Here is a 26826-nt window from a genome sequence, read left to right as displayed (position 1 = left end):
CCTGAGAACTAAAGCAAACCACAAAGAGCCACAGTCACCGCTCCCAGCCCTGATTGAAACATCTCACAAAAGCAGTCTCACACGACTTGTACTCATAAAATTGAAGGTTAACTGCATTAAAACACAATGCTAACTGGCACTGAATCTCTTTAAGAGACAACAGTTGAAAGGAAAGGAGAAAGAGGGGATGGTCGTGTAATGTTAACCAACTAAGGACATTATTTGAAAATAAAGTTGCTTCAGCAAAATGAAAAAAGGAAACAAAGATGACATCAGCTAAAAGAGGCAGTATGAGTTAACCATGACATAGCAGAAGATAGGAGTTCATAAAGAAAATATGTTGACTTTAGACTTAGAAGATTCTTCTTTGACTGCCATGTGGATGAAAAGCTCTTGGTGCTGCAGCCAGGAGTCAGTGCTGTGCCTCTGAGGTGGAAGAGCCAACTTCAGGACACTGGTACACAAGAGACCTCACAACTCCACGTAATATCAAATGGCAAAAACCTCCCAGAGATCTCCATCTCAATACCAACACCCAGCTTCACTCAATGACCAGCAAGCTACAGTGCTGGACACTCTATGCCAAACAACTAGCAAGACAGGAACACAACCCCACCCATTAGCAGAGAGGCTGCCTAAAATCATAATAAGTCCACAGACACCCTAAAACACACCACCAGATGTGGACCTGCCCACAAGAAAGACAAAATCCAGCCTCATCCACCAGAACACAGGCACTAGTCCCCTCCAACAGGAAGCCTACACAACCCACTGAACCAACTTTAGCCACTGGGGACAGACACCAAAAACAACGGGAACTACAAACCTGCAGCCTACAAAAAGGAGACCCCAAACACACTAAGATAAGCAAAATGAGAAGACAGAAAAACACACAGCAGATGAAGGAGCAAGATAAAAACCCACTAGACCTAAGAAATGAAGAGGAAATAGGCAGTCTACCTGAAAATAAATTCAAAATAATGATAGTAAAGATGATCCAAAATCTTGGAAATAGAATAGACAAAATGCAAGAAACATTTAACAAGGACCTAGAAGAACTAAAGATGAAACAAGCAATGATGAACGACACAATAAATGAAATTAAAAATACTCTAGATGGGCTCAAAAGAAGAATAACAGAGGCAGAAGAACGGGTAAGTGACCTGGAAGATAAACTAGTGGAAATAACTACTGCAGAACATTATAAAGAAAACAGAATAAAAAGAACTGAGGACAGTCTCACAGACCGCTGGGACAACATTAAATGCACCAACATTCGAAGTATAGGGGTTCCAGAAGAGGAAGACAAAAAGAAAGGGACTGAGAAAATATTTGAAGAGATTATAGTTGAAAACTTCCCTAATATGGGAAAGGAAATAGTTAATCAAGTCCAGGAGGCACAGAGAGTCCCATACAGGATAAATCCAAGGAGAAATATGCCAAGACACATACTAATCAAACTGTCAAAAATTAAATACAAAGAAAATATATTAAAAGCAGCAAGGGAAAAACAACAAATAACACACAAGGGAATCCCCATAAGGTTAACAGCTGACCTTTCAGCAGAAACTCTGCAAGCCAGAAGGGACTGGCAGGACATATTTAAAGTGATGAAGGAGAAAAACCTGCAACCAAGATTACTCTACCCAGCAAGGATCTCATTCAGATTTGATGGAGAAATTAAAACCTTTACAGACAAGCAACAACTAAGAGAGTTCACCACCAAACCAGCTTTACAACAAATGATAAAGGAACTTCTCTAGGCAAGAAACACAAAAGAAGGAAAAGACCTACAATAACAAACCCAAACAAATAAGAAAATGGGAATAGGAACATACATATCGATCATTACCTTAAATGTAAATGGACTAAATGCTCCCACCAAAAGACACAGATTGGATGAATGGATAGAAAAACAAGACCCATATATATGCTGTCTACAAGAGACCCACTTCAGACCTAGGGACACATACAGACTGAAAGTAAGGGGATGGAAAAAGATATTCCATGCAAATGGAAACTAAAAGAAAGCTGGAGTAGCAATTGTCATATCAGACAAAATAGACTTTAAAATAAAGACTATTACAAGAGACAAAGAAGGACACTACATAATGATCAAGGGATTGATCCAAGAAGAAGATATAACAATTGTAAATATTTATGCACCCAACATAGGAGCACCTCAATACATAAGGCAAATACTAACAGCCATAAAAGGGGAAATCGAGAGTAACACATGCATAGTAGGGGACTTCAACACCCCACTTTCACCAATGGACAGATAATCCCAAATGAAAATAAATAAGGAAAACACAAGCTTTAAATGATACATTAAACAAGATGGACTTAACTGATATTCATAGGACATTCCATCCAAAAACAACAGAATACACATTTTTCTCAAGTGCTCATGGAACATCCTCCAGGATAGATCATATCTTGGGTCACAAATCAAGCCTTGGTAAATTTAAGAAAATTGAAATTGTATCAAGTATCTTTTCCAACCACAACGCTATGAGACTAGATATCAATTACAGGAAAAGACCTGTAAAAAATACAAACACATGGAGGCTAAACAATACACTACTTAATAACGAGGTGATCACTGAAGAAATCAAGAAGAAATTTAAAAATACCTAGAAACAAATGACAATGGAAACACGAAGACCCAAAAGGTATGGGATGCAGCAAAAGCAGTTCTAAGAGGGAAGTTTATAGCAATACAATCCCACCTTAAGAAACAGGAAACATCTCGAATAAACAACCTGACCTTGCACCTAAAGCAATTAGAGAAAGAAGAACAAAAAAAACCCCAAAAGTTAGCAGAAGGAAAGAAATCATAAAAATCAGATCAGAAATAAATGAAAAAGAAATGAAGGAAACGATAGCAAAGATAAATAAAACTAAAAGCGGGTTCTCTGAGAAGATAAACAAAATTGATAAACCATTAGCCAGACTCATCAAGAAAAAAAGGGAGAATACTCAAATCAATAGAATTAGAAATGAAAAAGAAGTAACAACTGACACTGTGGCAATACAAAAGATCATGAGAGATTACTACAAGAAACTCTATGCCAATAAAATGGACAACCTGGAAGAAATGGACAAATTCTTAGAAATGCACAACCTGCCAAGACTGACTCAGGAAGAAATAGAAAATATGAATAGGCCAATCACAAGCACTGAAATTGAAACTGATATTAAATATCGTCCAACAAACAAAAGCCCAGGACCAGCTGGCTTCACAGGTGAATTCTATCAAACATTTAGAGAAGAGCTAACACCTATCCTTCTCAAACTCTTCCAAAATATAGCAGAGGGAGGAACACTCCCAAACAAATTCTACGAGGCCACCATCATCTTGATACCAAAAACAGACAAGGATGTCACAAAGAAAGAAAACTGCAGGCCAATATCACTGATGAACATAGATGCAAAAGTCCTCAACAAATACTAGCAAACAGAATCCAACAGCACATTAAAAGGATCATACACCATGATCAAGTGGGGTTTATTCCAGGAATGCAAGGATTCTTCAATATACGCAAATCAATCACGTGATACACCATATTAACAAATTGAAGGAGAAAAACCACATGATCCTCTCAATAGATGCAGAGAAAGCTTTCCACAAAATTCAACACCCATTTATGATAAAAACCCTGCAGAAAGTAGGCACAGAGGGAAGTTTCCTCAACATAATAAAGGCCATATATGACAAACCCACAGCCAACATCATCCTCAATGGTGAAAAACTGAAACCATTTCCACTAAGATCAGGAACAAGACAAGGTTGCCCACTCTCACCACTCTTATTCAACATAGGTTTGGAAGTTTTAGCCACAGCAATCAGAGACGAAAAGAAAATAAAAGGAATCCAAATCGGAAAAGAAGAAGTAAAGCTGTCACTGTTTGCAGATGACATGATACTATACATAGAGAATCCTAACGATGCTACCAGAAAACTACTAGAGCTAATCAATGAATTTGGTAAAGTAGCAAGATACAAAATTAATGCACAGAAATCTCTGGCATTCCTATACAGTAGTGATGAAAAATCTGAAAGTGAAATCAAGAAAACACTCCCACTTACCACTGCAACAAAAAGAATAAAATATCTAGGAATAAACCTACCTAAGGAGAAAAAAGACCTGTATGCAGAAAATTATAAGACACTGATGAAAGTAAGATGATACAAATAGATGGAGAAATATACCATGTTCTTGGATTGGAAGAATCAACATTGTGAAAAAGACTCTGCTACCCAAAGCAATCTACAGATTCAATGCAATCCCTATGAAACTACCACTGGCATTTTCCACAGAACTAGAACAAAAAATTTCACAATTTGTATGGAAACACAAAAGACCCCAAATAGCCAAAGCAATCTTGAGAACGAAAAACAGAACTGGAAGATTCAGGCTCACTGACTTCAGACTATACTACAAAGCTACAGTAATCAAGACAGTATGGTACTGGCACAGAAACAGAAAGATAGATCAATGGAACAGGATAGAAAGCCCAGAGATAAACCCACGTACAGATAGTCACCTTATCCTTGATAAAGGAGGCAGGAATGTACAGTGGAGAAAGGATAGCCTCGTCAATAAGTGGTGCTGGGAAAACTGGACAGGTACATGTAAAAGTATAAGAGTAGATTACCGCCTAACACCATACACAAAAATAAGCTCAAAATGGATTAAAGACCTAAATTTAAGGCCAGAAACTATGAAACTCTTAGAGGAAAAATAGGCAGAATACTCTATGAAATAAATCACAGCAAGATCCTTTTTGACCCACCTCCTAGAGAAATGGAAATAAAAACAAAAATAAACAAATGGGACCTAATGAAACTTCAAAGCTTTTGCACAGCAAAGGAAACCATAAACAAGACAAAAATTCAACCTTCAGAATGGGAGAAAATATTTGCAAATGAAGCAACTGACAAAGGCTCAATCTCCAAAATTTATAAGCAGCTCATGCAGCTCAATAACACAAAAACAAACAACCCAATCCAAAAATGGGCAGAAGACCTAAATAGACATTTCTCCAAAGAAGATATACAGACTGCCAACAAACACATGAAAGAATACTCAACATCATTAATCATTAGAGAAACGCAAATCAAAACTACAATGAGAGATCATCTCACACCAGTCAGAATGGCCATCATCAAAAAATCTAGAAATAATAAATGCTGAAGAGGGTGTGGAGAAAAGGGAACACTCTTGCGCTGCTGGTGGGAATGTGAATTGGTACAGACAGTATGGAGAACAGTATGGAGGTTCCTTAAAAAACTACAAATAGAACTACCATATGACCTAGCAATCCCACTACTGGGCATATACCCTGAGAAAACCATAATTGAAAGAGTCATGTACCAAAATGTTCATTGCAGCTCTATTTACAATAGCCAGGGGATGGAAACAACCTAAGTGTCCATCATCGGATGAATGGATAAAGAAGATGTGGCACATATATACAATGGAATATTACTCAGCCATAAAAAGAAACGAAATTGAGCTATTTGTAATGAGGTGGATGGACCTAGAGTCTGTCATACAGAGTGAAGTAAGTCAGAAAGAGACAAATACCATATGCTAACACATATATATGGGATTTAAGAAAAAAAAATGTCATGAAGAACCTAGGGGTAAGACAGGAATAAAGACACAGATCTACTAGAGAATGGACTTTAGGATATGGGGAGGGGGAAGGGTTAGCTGTGACAAAGCAAGAGAGTGGCATGGACATATATACACTACCAAATGTAAAATAGATAGCTAGTGGGAAGCAGCCGCATAGCACAGGGAGATCAGCTCGGTGCTTTGGGACCGCCTAGAGGGGTGGGATAGGAAGGGTGGGAGGGAGAGAGATGCAAGAGGGAAGAGATATGGCAACGTATGTATAACTGATTCACTTTGTTATAAAGCAGAAACTAACACCCATTGTAAAGCAATTATACTCCAATAAAGATGCAAAAAAAAAAAAATAGATTTCTGCCCTCTAACACCCGTGCAATGAATCAGCACACTCCCAGTGGATAAAAGCAGTGAAAAATGCCTGACTCACATCAGAGTGTGAGAGTGTGTGTGTGTGTGTGTGTGTGTGTGTGTGTGTGTGTGTCCTAAGATCTTGGCCCTCCTGAGTCCTGGCTGCTTTGAGTGTTCTGTGATGCCTCCAAACAATCATTTTTAAAATTTTGATTCTTTTATAGCTATTCTTAGTGGGCGAATTGGTTTGATGACAGCTACTCCTTCATAGCCAGAATGAGAAATCCTTCATCTATTGAGATTTTAATTTTAATGATAAAAAATTATTTATATGTTATTTATTTGATACTTTTACTTTCAAAATTTTGCAAATATAATTATTTTTATCTCTAAAGTCTTCTTATACTAACTCTAGTGGACCTATCTTTTTGGATTTTTATCCTTCTTTTTGATGCTTCTCTTTTACAGTATCGGTTTTCTCTGAGTATTTGCTAATTCTTGGTGTCTTTTCATCTGTATTTGTGAATCCCAGTTTGCTTGCCTACTGTGTTGTCAATAGCCTGTCTCTGATGGCTGTGGAAATGGAGCAGTGCCTATGCAGGAACAATGTTCCAGCAATGTGTCTTCTGAATGTAGGGTATCCTTGTCCCTTCTGGTGGTCAGTGGTTCTATTGGGTACTCCTCTCCTCTGGCCAGTGCAAACCTGGTGCTTACTATCTTCATTTAAAAAGATGAACTTATCCATCTCTTTAAGTCTGTATTTCCAGCTAGATGATTCTGTTAAGTTCAACAATATATAGTTCTAAGAAAGAGCTTCTCTAGGATCCACAATGAGATTTCTTCTCTTGTTTTCTGGATTTTTTTTTTAAATGAGGAAAGTAGCTGATAGATAACATCAATCTAAAAAAATCCTCTGAGTTCTCAATTAAACATTAATTCAGGTGTTTTAATTGAGACTGTTATTTTTAAGAAATTTGGCCCAACTCTATTAGAAAAGGATGATTTTCTGACTTGATAAGGATTCAAGTCATATTAACCCTGCTCTTTCACATCTCTGTATATCTATGGGAGCCATATGGTGTGTGCTAAAGATATGAGCTTTTAAGTCAGACAAACTTCAGTTTAAACCTCCACTTTAACTTCATGAGTTGTGTGACTCTGAAAATATTATTTAAATTCTCCAGAATGGACCCATTCCTAACTTACAGGATTACTGTGAAGGGTTAATGTCCATAAAATGTTTGGTAGTAATGATGATACCTGATCCTCAATAACAAATCTATTTTTCATAGTTCTGGACACTAGAAATCTGAGATCAAGGTATTGACAGTGCTGGTTTCTTTTGAGGCCTCTGTCATTGGCTTTTAGATGTCCACATTCCCTCTGTGTTGTCCTCACAGGGTCTTTTTTTGTGTGCACACATCTCTGGTGTGACTTTTGTGTGTCCTAACCTCTTCTTATAAGGTCAACAGTTAGATTGGATTAGAGCCCACTCTAAAGACCTCATTTCAACTTAATTATCTACTTAAAGACCCTATGTCCAAATACAGTCACATTCTGAGGTACTAAGGGCTAGAAATTGGACGTGTGAATTGGTGTGGAGGGAGGGACCACAATTCAGCCCATAATACCATTACTCTTGGTTCTTCCTGCATTAAGTAATATCACCAAGAAAAAATTAGTATTTCTACAACATCTTATGCCTCCACAAAAGTACCTGCACTGAGGTACTGCTTAATTCTTTTGGCTTTAGAAAGTGTTGTATAGGAAGTATCCAGTTGAACAATGATTTAGTACCTTTTAGAAAACTATGGTTGAAACTATTTCCATGTTACCAATTTCCTTTAATAATACAACCTACATAATAACTGTCTCCTGAAATTTAAATTCCAGCAAACCTTCTGTCTTCAGACAGTGATAACTATAGGATAACTATAGATAGATGATAGATAGATAGATAGATAGATAGATAGATAGATAGATATACAGCTCTTCCTCAACTAACTATGGAGTTACAGCCCCATAAACCCATAAGTTGAAAATATTGTAAGTCAAAATGTATTTAATACACCTAACCTACCAAACATCATAACACTTACTTTAGCCCACAGGGGGCAAAATCTTCTAACACAAAGCCTATTTTATAATAAAGTATTAAATATCTTATGTAATTTATTGAATACAGTACTGAAAGTGAAACAGAGAATGGTTGTGTGGGTACAGAATGGCTGTAAGTGTATTGGTTGTTTACCTTCCTGATTGTGTGGATGACCTGGAGCTGTGGCAATGTCATTGCCCAGCATCACAAGAGAGTGTCCATACCACATAACACTAACCCTGGGCAAGACCAAATTTCAAAATTTGAAGGATGGCTTCTACTTATTGAGTATCACTTTTTCACGATCACGAAGTCAAAAAATTCCAGATCAAACCATCCTGAGTTGGGGACCGTCTGTGTGTGTGTGTGTGTGTGTGTGTGTGTGTGTGTGTGTGTGTGTGTGTGTGTGTGTGTGTGTGTGTGTGTGTGTGTGTGTGTGTGTAATTACACAGTTCTTAGATAAATTTTGTTCTTATAGTAATTGTTTCTTCTCCTTTTCTTATTTCTAAAACAATTTTAACTTTTATTTGGTCTCTTCATGTAACTATTCTCTTTATTATATTTTGTATCTGTTCAAATAAATACTTTTAAAATTATAATAATTAAAGGTATCTCCATTACTCTTATTCTTAGTTTTGACCATACTGTTAAAAAATGATAAAGGGCTAAAAGGTGGCATGGAAGCAGGAATCCATGGAGGGAAACATGGAGGAAAAACAACATGTAAAGGAGGAACTGATAAGCGGTCAACAAGCAGATGTTTCATATTCATTTGCACATGTCACAGTTGAAAATATGGCACTATTGTTTGAGACACTGTTTTTTTATTATGTTTCTATAAATAATACTTATGGAGGATAAATGAAAACTAAAGACTACATTTTATTTAATAATACTCTACTTTAAAACATCTACTTTAAGAAATGTCTATGGGGCTTTAACAGAAAATTTATTTACTGGTCCAAATATTAAATATAATATATATTTAATTATAAATACTCATTATAAATCTAATATCTGTCCTGCCATATTTAGAGGATCTTGAGCTTCCTTACACTTGTCCTTTCCTACCCTTAGCAAAGCTGATAGTTCACTTATTGGTGTATGCTTTATTATTCTCTGAAGCTGGTTTGCACCATTCTCAATAAGTCCAAGGTTAAGGATTCAGACCTCACATGTGAACCAGCCCAGTTCTATATCCATAGCCCTTTGGTTTGACTCTTCATTTTGCTAACATGTGTCCTGGCTAAAAGGGGCCAAAAGGGAGACAGCAAATGGATCAGAGCAAACCCATTTCCATCTCCACTAATGAAAATACAGTGTAATGTCTCTGACCTGCCAGTGGGTCAGCAACCCTACAATTTCTACCTGACAGGAGAGACACTCAGGATTGTGATTTTTTTTTCCAGAATGATACTAGACTATGACACTTTGAATGTGTTTCCTACAAGCATAAAATATATTTCCTTATGAACAAATATTTTGTGCCTATAGTTCTATGTGTGCATGTTCCTTATCAAAAAGGCTAAAAAAGGTGTGGCTGACTTTGAGAGAGCAGTACCGTTATGTCTTTACTGTGTGAGGAATGGAGGAGGATTCAGAGAGTAAAATCAAGGCTAATTAGTAACAGCAATAGCTACTGTTTATGGATACTGTATGCCAGGTGCTGTGCCAAGATTTTACATACATTGCCTCTTTAAATTCATTTAGTTAAGTCTATGGACGTTTATAAATAGTGTGAGTGCCTTATCCTCAGTTGTACATTTCTTAAGCGGGGGAGGGATGCAGGGCAGAGCCCAGAGCTCTCATGCTCCCAAGTGGAGGCCATTGACTTTTTTTTTTTTTTTTTTTTTGCGGTACGCAGGCCTCTCACCGTTGTGGCCTCTCCCGTTGCAGAGCACAGGCTCTGGATGCGCAGGCTCAGCGGCCATGGCTCAGGGGCCCAGCCGCTCCGCGGCATGTGGGATCTCCCCGGACCGGGGCACGAACCTGTGTACCCTGCATGGGCAGGTGGACTCTCAACCACTGCGCCACCAGGGAAGCCCTGGCCATTGACTTTTAATTGTCATATTTATAGTTTAAAAGGTCATCATGTGGGGAATTCCCTGTTGGTCCAGTGGTTAAGACTCCTCACTTCCAGTGCAGGGGGCGTGGGTTTGATTCCTGGGCCGGGAACCAAGATCCCACATGCCATGCGGCAAGGCCAAAGAAAATGATCGTCATGTTTATCTATCCAAGAGTTTCTGTCCCAGCCTGGGTATTGATTTGAAGGGGTATGGGGCCCTCAAATTTTCATATACTGTCTAGCTTTAGAATCTGATTTATTGTTTTCCTCTTGAAACTACATGGGTTATTTCCTTTAAATGTCAAATTTAAGAGTAAGGATCCACACTGCCTCAAAGATCAGAAAATTCATGTATTCAGGCAATGTTCTAGGTGTTGAGTTTATAGCAGTGAACAAAACAGGTAAAAATCCCTGGACTCATGGAATTTTTATTCTAGTTAAGGGAAAGAGACAATATATAAATTAGTAAAATATATCGACTTTTATCCTAGAAAATAGATGTTGAGGAGTGAAATAAAGGTGGGGAAATAAATGCAGGTGGAGGGATGGGGGTACAATTTTTAACTACATGTTTAGGAAAGGGTCTCACTGAGAAAGAACCATTCAGAAAGGAACACTTCCTGAACGAAGTGAAGGGTCAGTTCATCAAATATAAAAGCCCCAAAGCAGAAGCCTGCTTGGTATCTTCTAAGATTAGCCAGGAGGCCAGTGTGATGAGAAGAGAATGAATGAGGGAAAGAGTAAAGCCAGATCAGTTCAGAGGACCTTGTAGGCCATTATAGGGACACCATCAATGTGAAGTCATTGTAGAGTTTTGAGGGTAGGGGTGACCGAACCCAATTTATGAATAATGGGGTTAAATTCTAGCTACCTGTGTTAAAAATCAATCAGATGATCAGATAGAAGAGAGTAAGAGCAGAAGAGGAGAAACATATAGATGTCAACAGGACATCTATAGTGAAAATCCAAATAAGAGATGATGTTGGCCAGGACCGATGCAGTACCAGTGGGGGAAGTGGAAAATGACATATATGAACAAATTTTGAAGTAGAGTCAACGGGATTCAGTCACAGATAGAGTGTAAGAGAAGAGTCAAGGACAATTTCTATTTGTTTTCATCCCAACAACGGGAAAGATGGAATAAAGACAAGGAAGACCACTGGAAGAAGAAGTTTAGGAATGAAGATGGGATTCAGATGCTTGTAAGTTTTGGATCGTATATGTCAGACATTTAAGGGGAGCTACCCAGAGGCAACTGAGTTTCCTGAGGGAAGCCTGGAATTAGTCAGCATATAGTTTTTAAGGCAGGGCTACCTAACATAACTTGTGAGGCCCAATGAAAAATGAAAATGTAGGCTTCCTTATTCAGAAATTATTGAGAATTTCAAAACCCTGACAGAAGAACATTAAACCAAGAGTGAGGCCTTTCTGAGTGAAGGAGCCTGTGTACAGGCAGTGCACCCAGAAAGCTGGCCCTGCTTTAAGGCCATAACTCTGAATGTTATCATCAAGAGAGTAATGTGGCCAGATAGATAGATAGATAGATAGGCAGATAGATATCCAAGGACTGAGGTCTGGGGTACTTCAAGGTAAAGATGTTAGAGAGAATGAGGAGGATCCCTCAGAACTGACAGAGAAGGAGAAGCCAGCAAGGTATTTGAACTCGACAAAACAGAAACAATAATAAAATGTTTGATGTGGACTTGGGATGGTTCATTAGTATCCAGGCTCAATCCAAAGAGCTGGTCGGGGTGCTGTGTGTTATCGCCTCTGGTGTACCATTGCAAGGGGAGTTTTATTAGCTTGGATTGTTTCATGATAGGTTGATTTGAGGCTTTTACCACCCACAGGGCAACTCCAGAGTTTCTTTGAAAACTTCTCCATCTTTAAAAAAAAATTGTTTTAATCACTTCTAGTAATTAATGAGATTTTGAAATCCATTGGCTGAAGCCCTTCTGAAAAGCAGAAAATCCATTTGTGGAGGCAGGTGACGCTTTGGCAGACACACAGATGAGGGAATAGATAACAGAAGTAGAGAAAGGCAAAAGCAGGCTTTAAGTGTAAACGTAGCTTTCTCACTGGTCAGAGTGTGTGAAGCAGCCAAACAGGACCTGGCTGACTGCCGCCAAAAGTGAGATGAAACCATCCAGGGCAAGGCAGAAATATTCAGGAATAAATAATCTGTTTCTTATCACATGGCACAAATCCGTTTGGGGTGTTAGGTTTCTTAACAGGTTACATTGGTTACATAGGGGTTGAAAACTCACCAGCTTGGATATCTGTGGAGTTCTGTGTGCAGGCAGCTGGTTGAAAGTAAAAGACTGACCTTTCTCCTGGAGTAATACAATCTCCTCCCTTCTTACTCTTCCTAGAGTCTTTAGTGATTCCAGGCCAGGACCTACATTCAGTAGACGCTGGATGTGCACAAATGACTCCTGCAGAGAAGGAAGAGGAAGCTGTTAATAGGTCCCAGAAAAGATGTCATGTTAATATGCTCCATTGTGCCATCTCCTCCCTGGCTTAGCCAGAGATCATTTAAGTCTGCTTCACTGCATGTGACTGCTTCAGCTTCAAAATGTCCAGGGGCTGTGGAGGCAGAGGAAGTGACAGGCTATCGACACTCCTCTTCCTCTAGGTACTAATATTTTGGAGTGACAAGGGGCAGAGGGTGGGGCATAAAAGAAGGATGGAAAAAAGGTTACATTCATATATCCAGTACCACTGTCAGCATCTCTCAGTGGATTTATGTTGGTTATAGGGAGTTAATATAGTTTCCTTGTAATATAGTTACAGCATTCTGGTGAACTGTGACTTTGATACAGAGAACCAGTGCACTATTCTATTCCCTATCAGCAAATAGGAGTTGACTTTTTGGCAAAATCTTATCCTGCCTACTTTGAAGTAAGATTACAAAAGCATTTTCCTTGACATCATATAGTGAGAGCAGGGCTGTCAGCCCTGCACTAAACTGTCAACTTTGGATAACTGGCTCATAGGCCCCTCTCTTATTCTATATACCTGGAAGCCTGCTTTGTTGGCAGCCTTTTAGATTCCAAGTTGTAGGGAAAATAATCTTTGTTGAGCTACTACTGTTTTGCACCTTTGAGACATTTTATAAAGATTATGTCATTCCACCTATAACCCTTCTGTGAGAAAAGTATTATTTTCCCCCATTTCATAGGTAATAAATTAAAGGTCAGAGAGGAAAATAAGATCTCACAACTGTTCAATTGCCAGGGAAGTTTTATTAGAGTTCAGATTGTCACTCGGTGGGTCGACTAGGGGCTCTTACCATCCACAGGCAACTCCAGAGTTTCTCTGTAAACTTCTTTATCTTTAAAAAGAATTTTAAGTGGCGGTGCTGGAATTCAAGCTCAGGTCTGCTTGAACATGTTTCTTCCTTACATGGTTCAAGCAATTAGAATATTCAACAGATATTTAAAAATCCATGAGTTTTTTGGAAACAAGTGCTCATTTTCAAGCTTTTAATATAATCTTTCCATTTCTTCTTAAATTTGGGAGATACTGAAAATCCTGTAATCCATGATGCTAAGAAATTAACTTCTCTAGAAGGACAGTAGGTGGCATTTCATTTCTTTGCTTATTTTGCTCTTACTGCTTTCACTGAGGTTAAAATATATATGACATTTTTATTTCATTAAATATTCAAAGAGGAAGTTCAAAAACTCAGTCTACTCACAGTCTGAAGTCCTGTAACAAAGGCTTGGCCACTGTAAGGTTTTAGATTTTAGGGTATGATTTTTGTACAGATGCTTTTTATATATTAAACCCACATTAAAATTTTTCAGAAGCTTTTGTAAGAGAACACATAAGTAAGATCAGCATTATGCTGTAATTTGCAATCATAGTGTCTAATGGAGGACTTGGAACACTAAGCATAGTACTGTTTAATCCTAATGTCTGTGTTTATTACATCTTCTTTTGAGTTGGTTTGCTAAAAGGATACACTACAGTAATATATTTAATGTGGAAATTAGCATTCCAGAATCTTCTTCATGCTTAATATTTAACAAAATCAAGTTTACTATATATTACAGAAGTTTTTCTGAATAAGGGGAGAAAATTATCACTTACATTTATGGTAGTGGGTAAAATTTATAAGATTTTCAAACTAGAAAGGTATTTATGAATTATTTGGACTAGTATTTATGTTTTAGCAAGATCAACAGGTTAAGACATATAAAAAGAATCCAACTAATCAACGTGGATGTTCCCATCATTTCATGGCTATACCTCTGGAGGGTTTTTGTTTTTTGTTTTTTGTTTTTTTTTGCGGTACGCGGGCCTCTCACTGCTGTGGCCTCTCCCATTGCGGAGCACAGGCTCCGGACGCGCAGGCTCCACGGCATGTGGGATCTTCCCGGACTGGGGCACGAACCCATGTCCCCTGCATCGGCAGGCGGACTCTCAACCACTGTGCCACCAGGGAAGCCCTTGTTTGATTTTTGTTTGTTTTTTAAGTTAAAGTGACTTGGCTGGGTCTGACTGGGACAAAACTGATGGTTACCTATTTGAGTGGCTTTGGAATATTTATGTGTGGTTTGCATTTGGCTCTATCCTTTCCTTATCCTTACATCCTTTCTCTGCAGCCCATTTTCTGCATAGCCTTTCTGCAGCATTGCTAGCTGGAGAATAAGTAGGAATTCAAAGAGGATTAACTATCGCATAAGAAGCTTCTGAGTATTCATAATAATAAATTGCTTAAAACTAGGTGGCAAAGCTTAGGGAGGTTCGTGTGGTTTAAAGGCACATATTCACATTTTATCAGGACCTTCTTAATTGTAGTAGATTAGTTCTCTCAAACTTAACATGAGTTTTCACTTGTTGGCAGGTAGCCTGAGAGGTCATGACATGTAGTAATTTATCACTTTGCCTAGGAATGTATTTGAATCACATCTCTACTGAGGATGGTATGCATGAGCCCAACCTAGAATCTGGATTCATACCTCATCTCTTTGTGTTTCTTACTTAAAATGTCATCAACCCTGATGTCCATTTGACAGAGTGGAAAATTATGGAAAGCATATTCTGTATGATTTGTGTAATTAAGGGTTTCTTGAAGATCTTCATATACTTAAAAATAATGAGTGGTATCTGAGTAATTATTGTGTGATTTCTTAGAGGTCTATAAGAAGAAGTGTAGATTATAGATGCTAGGGAAGTTTATACCCTGGTTGTGTATTTTTTATGAATTATGACAAAGTTCATATAAATTATTATAATCACATAGTTACACATTAGCAAGTGCTCCATTGTATTTAATTTTTAATGCACTAGTGCTTAGAAGTAAAATAATGACATTATAATCAAGATTTATCATGGAGGACTTCCTGGAGGAGGTGAACTTTGAAACAAATCGATCCTAAATATCACCTTGTTGAAAGGTGTTCCCATACTCACGATAGGGTCCTAAGCAAAGGACAGCCTTAGTGGTAGATAAATTGAACAGTAAACTCAGTAATCCACAGGATATGATTTCTCAGACAAGGACAGTCTTTTTACTAGTGCCTGAGGTTCTCTTCATGTTTCAGTTTCTCACCTCAAGGCTTTGTCACCTGTTAAGAGAAACAGTCTCCCCTAGGAAAAGGAAGCCATAAGGCTGATTCAGGTATTTACTGTTGAAGGTAAATATATTTTGAGTCTTTATTAAAAAGGACACAATTAGTTTGGGGATTGCTGGATGCAATCTGACAACTTTACATTTTCAGAGGTATCATTAGAATGAACAGACATTAATGAAGATCATGGAGCTGATAAAGGGATTTCTTCATCATCTTAAAACATGGCTACTGGGCTTCCCTGGTGGCACAGTGGTTGAGAGTCCACCTGCCGATGCAGGGGACACGGGTTCGTGCCCCGGTCCAGGAAGATCCCACATGCCGTGGAGCGGCTGGGCCCGTGAGCCATGGCCACTGAGCCTGCACGTCTGGAGCCTGTGTTCCGCAATGGGAGAGGCCACAACAGTGAGAGGCCTGCGTACCGCAAACAAAAACAAAAACAAAAACAGAAACATGGCTACCTTGTAACCTCAGTATTCCAAGTTATTTGGGAGAAATTATATTTTGAGCTCAGGACATGAAAAATGTAAACAGATCAAAGGTTTTATTTTTAAAGAGGTGAAATATTCATACAATGGAATATTATTGACTCTTTAAAAAAAAAAGAAGGAAATCCTGCCATTTGTGACAACATGGATGAAACTGGAGGACATTATACTAAGTGAAATTAGTCAGATACAGAAAGACAAATACTGCATGATCTAACTTATATGTGGAATCTAAAATAGTCAGACTCATAGAAGCAGAGAGCAGAATAGTGGTTACCAGGGGCAGGAGGAAGGGGAACTGGGGAGATATTGGTCAAAAGGTACAAACTTCCAGTTATGCAAGATGAATATGTGACTACAGTTAAAAATAATGTATTGTGTACTTGAAATTTGTGAAGAGAGGAGACCTTAAGCATTCTCACCACAAAAAAATAAAACAAAATAAAATAAAATAAAATAAAATAAAAGAATGAAAGAAATAAAATGGTTACTATGTGATGGATATGTTAATTAACTTGATTGAGATGATCATTTCATAATATATGTTTATCAAAACATCAAGTTTTGATAAAACCTTAAATATATACAATTTCTATTTTTTGATTATACCTCAATAACATTGGGGAAGAAAAAAAGATTAAAATACTGTCATGTTTGTTTTCATAACATAATGAAAAAAGCTAAAGCAGTGATTTTAGGTTTGACTTTTTCAGTTCATTAACCTCTAGATTGCAGGAAGAAAAATCTTCCAGAGGGACTTCTCTTTGTAAGTACCAGAGCAGTCAATTTCAGTGAAATAAGGATAAGGAATGAGCACAGGGGGAGAATTTTTCAAAATGCAGATGTCAGGACCCATCCCCAAAGGGCATATTTCAATCTTGGAAGGAGGAAGTCTTACGTATTTTCTAAAAGCACCCACATTTATTTTGATCTGATACAATCATCTAGAAACCCTCTGGAATTATCCTTTAGGAGGGCTATTAAAAAATATCAAGCCCTTATGGCATGCTTGTGATTTATCAGGTTTGGAAGCTGGAATTAAGTAATTATGTGAAGATGCAAACACTCGCATTATTCAAGCAATGGTGTGCAATAGTGATGATCTGGACTATTTCACTCCCACTCTATTTGCACTATATATAATTTACCTTCTAGGTTAGGTTTATTGTTGAAAGAATAACATTTGACCTTGTGATACCTCCCTGAATAAGGTTTGTGTGACATAAAATGTTAGTCTTTTGCTAGACTGATTTTGCTCCCTTCCTTATATATGCTTAATTATAATCTAAAGAGGAAACTAAGCTCCATCAGCTTGTTTGTTTTAAAAAATTGGGTTTCATAGGGCTTTCCTGGTGGCGCAGTGGTTGAGAGTCCGCCTGCCGACGCAGGGGACACAGGTTCGTGCCCCGGTCCGGGAAGATCCCACATGCTGCGGAGTGGCTGGGCCCGTGAGCCATGGCCGCTGAGCCTGCGCATCCGGAGCCTGTGCTCCATACCGGGAGAGGCCACAACAGCGAGAGCCCCGCATACCGCAAAAAAAAAAAAAATTGGGCTTCATAAACAATACAACTTTACCCACATTTGCAGGTGGGGATAAAGGAATGTTTGACTATAATTAAGGATAGTTTTAATAAGTACCTTCTAATGCACCATTAGCAGAGAAGCTGGAATAATTTCAGAAAACGGTTATATTATTTGCTTTATCTTAGGTCAGGCTTACCAACATTGATTCTATGTTTTTTTTTTTCCTTCTTCAGATGTACATCCAGACAACAACACTTACTGTCTCCATGAGTTTAAGTGCTTCGGTGTCTCTGGGCATGCTCTACATGCCCAAGGTTTATATTATAATTTTTCATCCAGAGCAGAATGTTCAAAAACGCAAGAGGAGCTTCAAAGCTGTGGTGACAGCTGCCACCATGCAAAGCAAACTGATCCAAAAAGGCAATGACAGACCAAATGGCGAGGTGAAAAGCGAACTCTGTGAGAGTCTTGAAACCAACAGTAAGTCATCCGTAGACTTTCCGATGGTCAAGAGCGGGAGCACTTCCTGATAGATGTACGTTGAACATTCTTCTACTGGTCTTGGGGACTGTGCTACGTGGTTCCAGGGGCCTGGTGGTACTCGCACACCATGAGACCATCACAGCAGTTAGAACCATTTGGTTAGAACTAAACGATTTCAAGGCAAGTGGCTCCTCTCCAGAGCGTGAACATAAACACGAAATCTCTTTTACAAAGTGTGACACTCAAGTCTCTCTTTTGAGGCACTACAGAGCTTGAAGCTTGGAACTATGGTCCATTTATAAAATTATCCTTTAGCTCTTAGGAACTACTCTCCAATCTTTGTCAGTTCAATACTGGTCGTTCTTCACAGAATTAATAGTTAACTAGTATTTATGAAGCATGCTACCAAAGATCTTACACAAATAAATGATACGTTATTCAGATATTTAGGAAAATGAGAAAACTAGTTAGCCAACATGTTAGGTTAAGTCATAGTCTATATTTGTTTCCCCAAAGTGATCCCCTTCTTTGGTTTCCCTTGATTTCCCTTCTTGGATATATTAAGATCATTAGAGCTCTTCTCTGAAAGCCCCATGACCCTGAAAATAGGACCCCTTCTACAGCCACCACTCCACTTTTCCTTTCCTCACCTATTATCTTCTCTATAATCGTCCCTGAAGAAGCACATAACAACATACTGGTACCAAACTAAGCCAGTAGAGTTTAACCGAGCTGTTCAAGTCCATCTTGGACTCTTGGAAGAGTAGCAAATAGATTGAAGGTATGTATTGCAAAATACCAGAAAGCTGAATACAGTGAAAAAAATTTATGTGTGTGTGTGTGTGTGTGTGTGTGTGTGTGTAACCTATACATTACGAGATTCTGTAGATGGTTCAAAAAGAAAAAAAAAAGCTAAGCTCCTTGTGTTAGAGTGGCTTCCTGTCTTTTGGGAATATAACACAGGCATTTAATAATTAAGGATAAAACCCTATGCAAAAATGCCCTCTTCCTCTTGGATTCTGCCAGGAGGCTATATCTCCTTTTCTCTGTACTTTTGACATGAAATACAGAGAAGATGGAGATGACTTTATCTGATTTAATTATTATAACAACTTACAGTCTTCACTAGATTCACAAACCTTCCCTTGCATCAAGAGTTCCAGATGAACACTGTCTACTCTAATGCCCCACATGCAGAACTATCCTTAGAAGATAAGTATTGATTAATTAAACTTATTGGCTTCAATTACTATCAGACTTCTTGGAATGACTGGCCAGGTCCTCTAGGAAGATGACCTTCAGCTCATAAATATCAAATTTAGTTACTTGCAGAGAAAGAAGCCTTTTAAGAACTTCACAGACATTCCCCACATATTTACTCTTCTGCAAACATGAAATCTTGAGGAGGTGCAAGAGAAGGCACAATAAGGATGGGTTTTAGTATCAAATAGTTATAATCATCTCTGATTATAGATAAGCAACTGACTAATAGTGGGGCTATCTGGGCTCCTAGCAAAGGTTATACTGTAACTACTCTCAAAGGCATCAGTGTAGAATGCTTGTGATTTCAGGGCAGATTTTTATTTGTTTCTTCTGCCTTGAAATCATCAGTGCAGGAAGTTAAAACCTAATGTAGGATGCCAATAAACTACTTTTGGCCAGTGATACACTTTGAACACTGGCACTTCTCAGTATGACTCACCAGAGTCTATAGTTGTACTTGGTTTTTAGCAGCAATCCAGAAAACCTTATATAATATGGTTGCAAATGGAAACAACCAAATGTACACTGAAATAAATACCAGTTATCCTGGACTCACCTCTGAAATGTGGTAAGGAAAAAAATCAGTAAACTTTTTCCACCCCTTTAAAAAATAAGTTAGCTCCCTGAAGGGAAAATTTGCTGTATTGATAAAGACTAATCCCATGCTATAGAAATAAGTCTCATACATTTTGTTTTCCTTTTATTATTTTCTGTTGATGTTGAAATGGAAATTTCATAGCATATGTATGTTTCCCTCTTTTCTCTGAAAAGAAGAATGAAAGATTACAAATGTGAAGGCTGTATGGTGGCTAAGCCTGTAATATTCTGGAGGAGTTGAATGCTCACCTTTGGAAGGTAAAAGAAAGTTAAGAAGGTGAATCAAGATAAAGTCAATTATGACCTCAAAGAAGGTTAAATTGTACTTTGGGGATTTTACTGTAGTATTCATCTTTTACAGGAGTGGTTTGGGTTGAATAAATTAGGCTCGGATAAAGTGAGTATAGTTTACACATTCAGGAGAGACAGAGTAGGAAATCCTCACACATCCTTCTGCAATCCCACTCCTGGTAACCATTGTTAGCCTTTGTTCACTTAAGGACTAGCTACAATGTACCCCTTGTGTGCTTGGTTCCCTTTACCACATGCACCAGTGGTTTGAATGGAAAAAGTAAAAAGTTTTCCAAAATCACAAACTCCCTAAAACTACCAAAAACTTGAAGAGCTTAAATGCAATGTTTTTCTTCTAAAAGTGTGTCTTATGTCTTTAGAAGTATAATTGAATATTGGAAAGCTTTTGCCATTCAACTCTCTGTAACTAGTACCTTGCCTCCTCAGATTCAAAATACCCCCTTTCAAAACCAGTGGAGCCTATTCTCAATCAAACCAGGACTAGTTAATCCACTGGAACAGTATCCATGTTGCCGCATCCTCATACTTTCTGCTACTAGACTTTTGATAAATCACCATTAGTACAATGACTTGACAATGACGTACAGGTCAGTGTTTTGTAAACTATAAATCACTATATAAAGGTAAATGTATCATTGCTCCCATGAAAATATAAATTGGTCTGTGAGTACCAAAAAAGACAAAATTCAAAAACTATTTTTTTAGCATCCCCTTTTCTAAAGATTTTTTTTTTTTTTGATGTGGACCATTTTTTAAAAAGTCTTTATCGAATTTGTTACAATATTGCTTCTGTTTTATGTTTTGGTTTTTTGGCCCCGAGGCATGTGGGATCTTAGCTCCCCGACCAGAGATCGAACCCACGCTCCCTGCATTGGAAGGTGAAGTCTTAACCACTAGACCGCCAGGGAAGTCCCTCCCTTTTATTAATATGTGGAGGATTTTGATAATTACGGCTACTGTGCTACACTCAGGATTTTTTTTCTGACCAATTAACTGTATTTATGATATGCATAGTGTTTTTCTTTCATAGCCATGGAGTTCTACAAGTCCATCATTCTTAGAAATTTCATCTTAAAGATGACTTGTTAATGCCCGAAATTCTGATCACATATTTAAGGAAAGCTTCTAATGGTACACAGAATAAATAAAAGCAATGTGAAGCTGGAAGGGAGACCAAATGACTCCATGTTAATGACTGAATTTGCAGAATACTACATTTCACACATAAAAAGGTCAAGTGTTGTTTCATACAAGTGTGGAAAGAGAGTTAGAAACAAAGTTGATATACATGAATTTTATCAACGGTACCCAATTAATGAATGCTGTAACACGGTATTCCTTAAGCTCTATTCATGCATAATTCATGAAAACAGCTGCTTCTGGAGGTAGATCTCCTTTCTCTAGCTTATGAACACAGTGTGGTGTGCACAGGAAATTCATTGTTGCTGTATTCAAGCCTGATTTTCACATAAGCATATTCATCAGCAGAAGTATTACATTAGCTTATATGTACATCTCTGATCCCTTTTGTTCTGTAACACTTCTGGGATAAAGGTAAAAGTATCACTGCTGCCATGAAAATATGCAGACATACCTCGTTCTACTGTGCTTCACTCTATTGCATTTCCCAGATACTGCATTTTTTTCAAAAGTGAGCATTTCTGGTAACCTGCATTGTCAGATGATGCTTAGCATTTTTTAGCAATAAAGTATTTTTGTCTAATTTAGGTATGTACATTGTGTTTTTAGGCATAATGCTATCACACACTTAGACTACTGGATAGTGTAAACATAACTTTTATATGCACTGAGAAACAAAAAAATTTCATGTGACTTGCTTTATTGTGATATTCACTTTACTGCAGTGGTCTGGAACCTAACCCACAAAATCTAGATTGGTCTGTGATTAATAGAAAAGATAAGACTTAAAATTAAAAATTCTATTATTTTAGCATCCATCTTTCTTTCTTCTTGGAAGATAAAAAGGAAGATTCTTGCAAGATATCTGCCATTCACATCGTTTCAATGTTGACTAAATTATGTTTTCAAAGCCTTACATCCTTTTTCTAATCAGAAAAATTAAGATTACTTTCTTTTTGTAAATTATAGTCTTAGTTCTCAGTAGAATTCTACTTCTTTTTCCCTGGAGGTTACTTCTAAGAGTTCAAACAATGAAATATGAATTTCTAAAGAGCTTTAGAGTCTTAAAGTTGGAATGATCCTTGAAGATTAACATCTGAATATCATCTTTGTTAAGGTCTTTTGGCTCTTGTTCCTCTGTTACAATCATAATTTTTCTTTCTAGCTATCTGCAAACTTGATAGATATTTCTCACATTTTTAGTTACTGCTAAATATACTGAATAGGGCAGGAAGTTGAGCAATCTTTTAAAGGGTCGTTTTTCTAACTCATAATTTTTCTCCATCTTGTCTACAAAGATCATATGAAAGTCTTTCAAAAGCATAGTTAAAGCACAGATTTTATTTTCTTAGAATATATTTAGAGGCATATGAGAGCATTATATAAATTAGAAATAAAAAATTAAAAAATAAAGACCATAAAAATCACGGTATTTCACTTCACACCAAACCAAAGGTAACAGACACCCTACCTTTTAGAAGCGTAAATAGAAAAGTAGCATTCCATATGGACTCTCTAAGACAACAGCCATTCCCCACCAATCTACTGTGCCTCCATCCTCACAAAAACCCAATGTTGTGGATTATGGACCAGTGATGAAGCTGAGGCCCCATAACCTGGTTCAGTGACTTTTTTTTTCACTCATTTTGTAGAGAAGAGAATGCAATTTAAAACCAAGTCTATTGGTGTACAGCAGAAACTAACACAGTAGTGTGAAGCAATTATACTCCAATAAAGATCTATTAAAAAAAAAGTCTAAGATCTACTTCCTTTCCACTATCCCTCAATAATAACCTAATGTGAGCAACATAGAGAGATAAGCAGATATGTCCCACCTGTTTTTGGCATGAAGCTCATAATATTCAATGAAATAAAAAACAGCAAAAACCTCTACAGCTAGCACTTCCTGGGCTACCTGTATTAATTTTAGTGACTGTGGACTTTGTCTGATCCTGGTCTCTGGTAAGAACTTGTCTGGTCAATTACCAGTATTCATGTACACTACAATGGAATGAGTCTAACTGCCAATTATTTCAGAGAAGAAACATTACAATTTCCTTATTCAATGTTCAAAAGTAAATTATTCTCTAAAAATCTATTTCACCCTGAATTGGATTTATATAGTGAAATACATACATATTTTGTACTTTTTCTTCTTTCTTTTTATGATTTTTCATTCCAGAGTTCCACTGAAAAGTAAGATATCATTTTTGAATTTTAAAACAGAGATTTATTCCATCACATCTTTCAAAAATGCAAAGTAATTATTTGGATTTAGATTTGTATTTCTGGAAATTTAAGTACGAATATAAATTTGACTTAGAATATTTTCTTGTTCATACTTTTCTAATAATCTTACAATAATGGGTTTAGTTCATGATAAGTTGGTACCAGAACAATTAAATATTCATTTCCTTCTTTGAGTCTTTATTTATTTTTTAAACATCTCCATCTGTATCCTTTGGATGAAACCAGACCATAAGTATGTGTTGGCAATACACATTGATATTTTACTGTGTTCACTTCTAGAGTCTAAAAGTACTATTTTTAAATGGAAGATATATTCATTCTCAAAGCATGACTAATTATAATGACTAACCCTTTCTTGGTCATCAAATCAGACTCAAAGAATTGAGGTCTTTAATGTGGGTTGTAAAAAAAAAAAAACCTTTTTTCATTTTACAGGATAGAGAATTTCATCTGTTCTTTCATTTTTTATATTGTAAATCTCTGTTAGTCAAAATGCACATTTAAATTGAATTTCACCTAAATATATTAAAGACCAGGGCATTCACATTTTTAGTTTTCTTCCAAATGTCTACACTATAAATGAGACTATGGTTTTACAGGTTAAAAATTCTGCTGCATTTTTATTTCTACAATTGTTGAAATCCTACTACACTGTTTAAAATAATAAGTAACAGGTTGTAAAGACCACATATCATAAAAAGTCATTGCAATATTTGAATTTTAAAATCATTTTAACAAACTAATTTATTATTCTGTACTATAATTTGTCTTAACAGCTTCCTCTACCAAGACGACATATATCAGCTACAGCAATCATTCAATCTGAAACAGGGAAATGATACAATATGAAGAAATGTGGTATGCGATCTTAAACAATGAACGTGACACCACCAACACTCACTCCTGGAGATCTCTGTAGACTACAATCAATCAAATCAATAGTCAACCTTATAAGGAACAAAAAGTAGCCACAAGCCAAAAGTATCAATAACAGGGAGTGAAGAAACCCATTTTATATAATACAACCAACGAGTGTCAAGCTAAAGTATTGCTTACTCATGAGCAGTTAAAAAAAAATCACAAAAGGAAAACTAATGTTAGCTTGTGAAAAAAAAAATGCTGTTGAAATAAACCATGTCTGATGTTATTCTTGTAAGTATTTTTCTGTGATTGTGAGAACTCCTGTTCCTGTCCCACATTGTTCAACTTGTATAAGACAATGAGTCTGTTTCTTGTAATGGCTGACCAGATTGAAGCCCTGGGTTGTGCTAAAAATAAATGCAATGGTTGACGCATGCAATTTTTTATACAAATAATTTATTTCTAATAATAAAGGAATGTTTTGCAAATGTTGAGAGTTGTTTCGTTCCAGTTTTAAAGCCAGGGAAAACTCTTTCCAGTTGGCACTGCTGCTGTTATTTAACTGCTGCTGTAAAAGCCCTGCTGTGCCAAAAAACTACTATTTCCTCGAGGAATGTCTTTTTGTACGTTTGCGTGTATGTGAAGAACACGGTCTTTCATTTCTATATGGAAATAATATTTGTATAAGATTTTTGTGAATATTTCAAGATTTATGTGGTAGCTTTTCATAGTAATTGCTTCTTTTATGAAGAATCAAGCAGTAGCTTGAGGTCAATTGCTTCAGGTATCATAATTAACAAATGATGAGTTAAACTTGGGACAATGTAATCTGAAAATCACCATCTAAAAGTATATCCAAGTGTCACTGAAACTCTCCATTTTCTAAGTCAAACTTTTGCAAAAAGAAATATTCCAAGGTGTGTAATATTAACTTTTTCTCACCTGGGCCTAGTATGCACTGAAATCAGTGAAGTAATGGGCCTTACCCAATACATTCCTCAAAGCACAGAATTAGCATATTTATTCCCTTGGCCTCACTAAAGAAACTACAGTCCAGATAACATGTCAGTGCTTTCTTATTTTCCAAATGAAAACATTCATTGGTTCATAGAACAGTATCATTAAAGAGAGAGGAAACAGGGAGACTGTGTCATGCTAATAAACCACACTAGGATGGGTAAGAGGAGCCTGTTAAAGGCTTTCAAATCTCCCATTTTCGTCCTGGGCGCCTCCATTCTACACAGTCCCAGACATCCATCAAGTCAATGGTTCTCTACAATCATTTTGTTAGTAAATGTTCTCTCTGCTGAGTTAGCTTGGACAGCTCACTGCATCCCTTATAGATATAAAGAGCTATCTGTGCTCTGTAGCTTCAACCCAGATATTGACAGTCACTTTATTTAACACAGAGAGTTGAAGTAGCATAGCTTAGGCTCCTTCAGCATAGAGTAGCATTTCCTAGATACCAACCCAGACAGAGAGCTACATACAGAAGGAAATAGGTACTTATTGGCCTCTTGTTGAGTTTCTCCTAATAGTTATTTGTTGTTTGTAGATAATATTTAAATCAAGAGTGAGAGTACTGTTTTCAAATTATCTGAATTACTGATAAATACAATCCTGTAGTCAGGATCATAAACCCACCTCTAGGTGTGCCTTTCTAGATAAGACCTAGTTTAAAACTAAGGAAACTCATAACTGCATATTTAGTATATTTTATTGTGCCATGTAGCTCAGTACCAATAGCCATACCAAGAAAAGTCATTATAATTGTATTTTAATTTTTAAACTGACAGTTTTCTTCGTATTGGAGATTATTAGTCATTTGAAAGATTTTTTTAAACTAGTAAGTATATACATGTTTGAGAAAAATCCTTGAATTTTACAAGCCTTGCATTTCATTCAGAGAGAAATTCAAGTACATATTCATATTTTCATTTACTAATTGACTTTAGTCAGGGTAAGTGGATACAACAGGGTGATTATGAGAGCAAAGCTGGCTTTCAGGTCAAAGGTAGGTTTTTATTATTACTTTTTCTTTTAAGGCTTTAGGAAGAAAAATAAAATATTAAGCAAAATTCATGACGTTTCAAAATTGTTCTTCCTATTACAAACTTACCAATGGGTTTTCTTTCCTAAGTACTTTTATAAATAATTGATAATTATTTGATGT

The 26826-nt window shown here is 37.0% G+C and overlaps 1 protein-coding gene across 2 annotated transcripts in view; it reads left to right on the top strand.

Moving 5' to 3' along the window:
• The window catches only part of GRM8 (glutamate metabotropic receptor 8), a 764868-nt gene extending 740227 nt beyond the window's left edge, over positions 1-24641 (top strand). Inside the window, exons 9-11 of one of the 2 annotated variants that reach the window (XM_060107898.1) lie at positions 17981-18227; positions 19110-19146; positions 24569-24641. In XM_060107898.1, the coding sequence (XP_059963881.1) occupies positions 17981-18227; positions 19110-19146; positions 24569-24641 (357 nt within the window). The remainder of the gene's footprint in view (positions 1-17980; positions 18228-19109; positions 19147-24568) is intronic. The other variant, XM_060107899.1, reaches the window with a different exon arrangement.
• Positions 24642-26826: the final 2185 nt, after the last annotated feature.

Source organism: Mesoplodon densirostris, chromosome 9 (assembly GCF_025265405.1).
Source record: "Mesoplodon densirostris isolate mMesDen1 chromosome 9, mMesDen1 primary haplotype, whole genome shotgun sequence".
Classification (NCBI taxonomy): Eukaryota; Metazoa; Chordata; class Mammalia; order Artiodactyla; family Ziphiidae; genus Mesoplodon; species Mesoplodon densirostris.
This window is presented reverse-complemented; position numbering and strand designations above follow the sequence as displayed.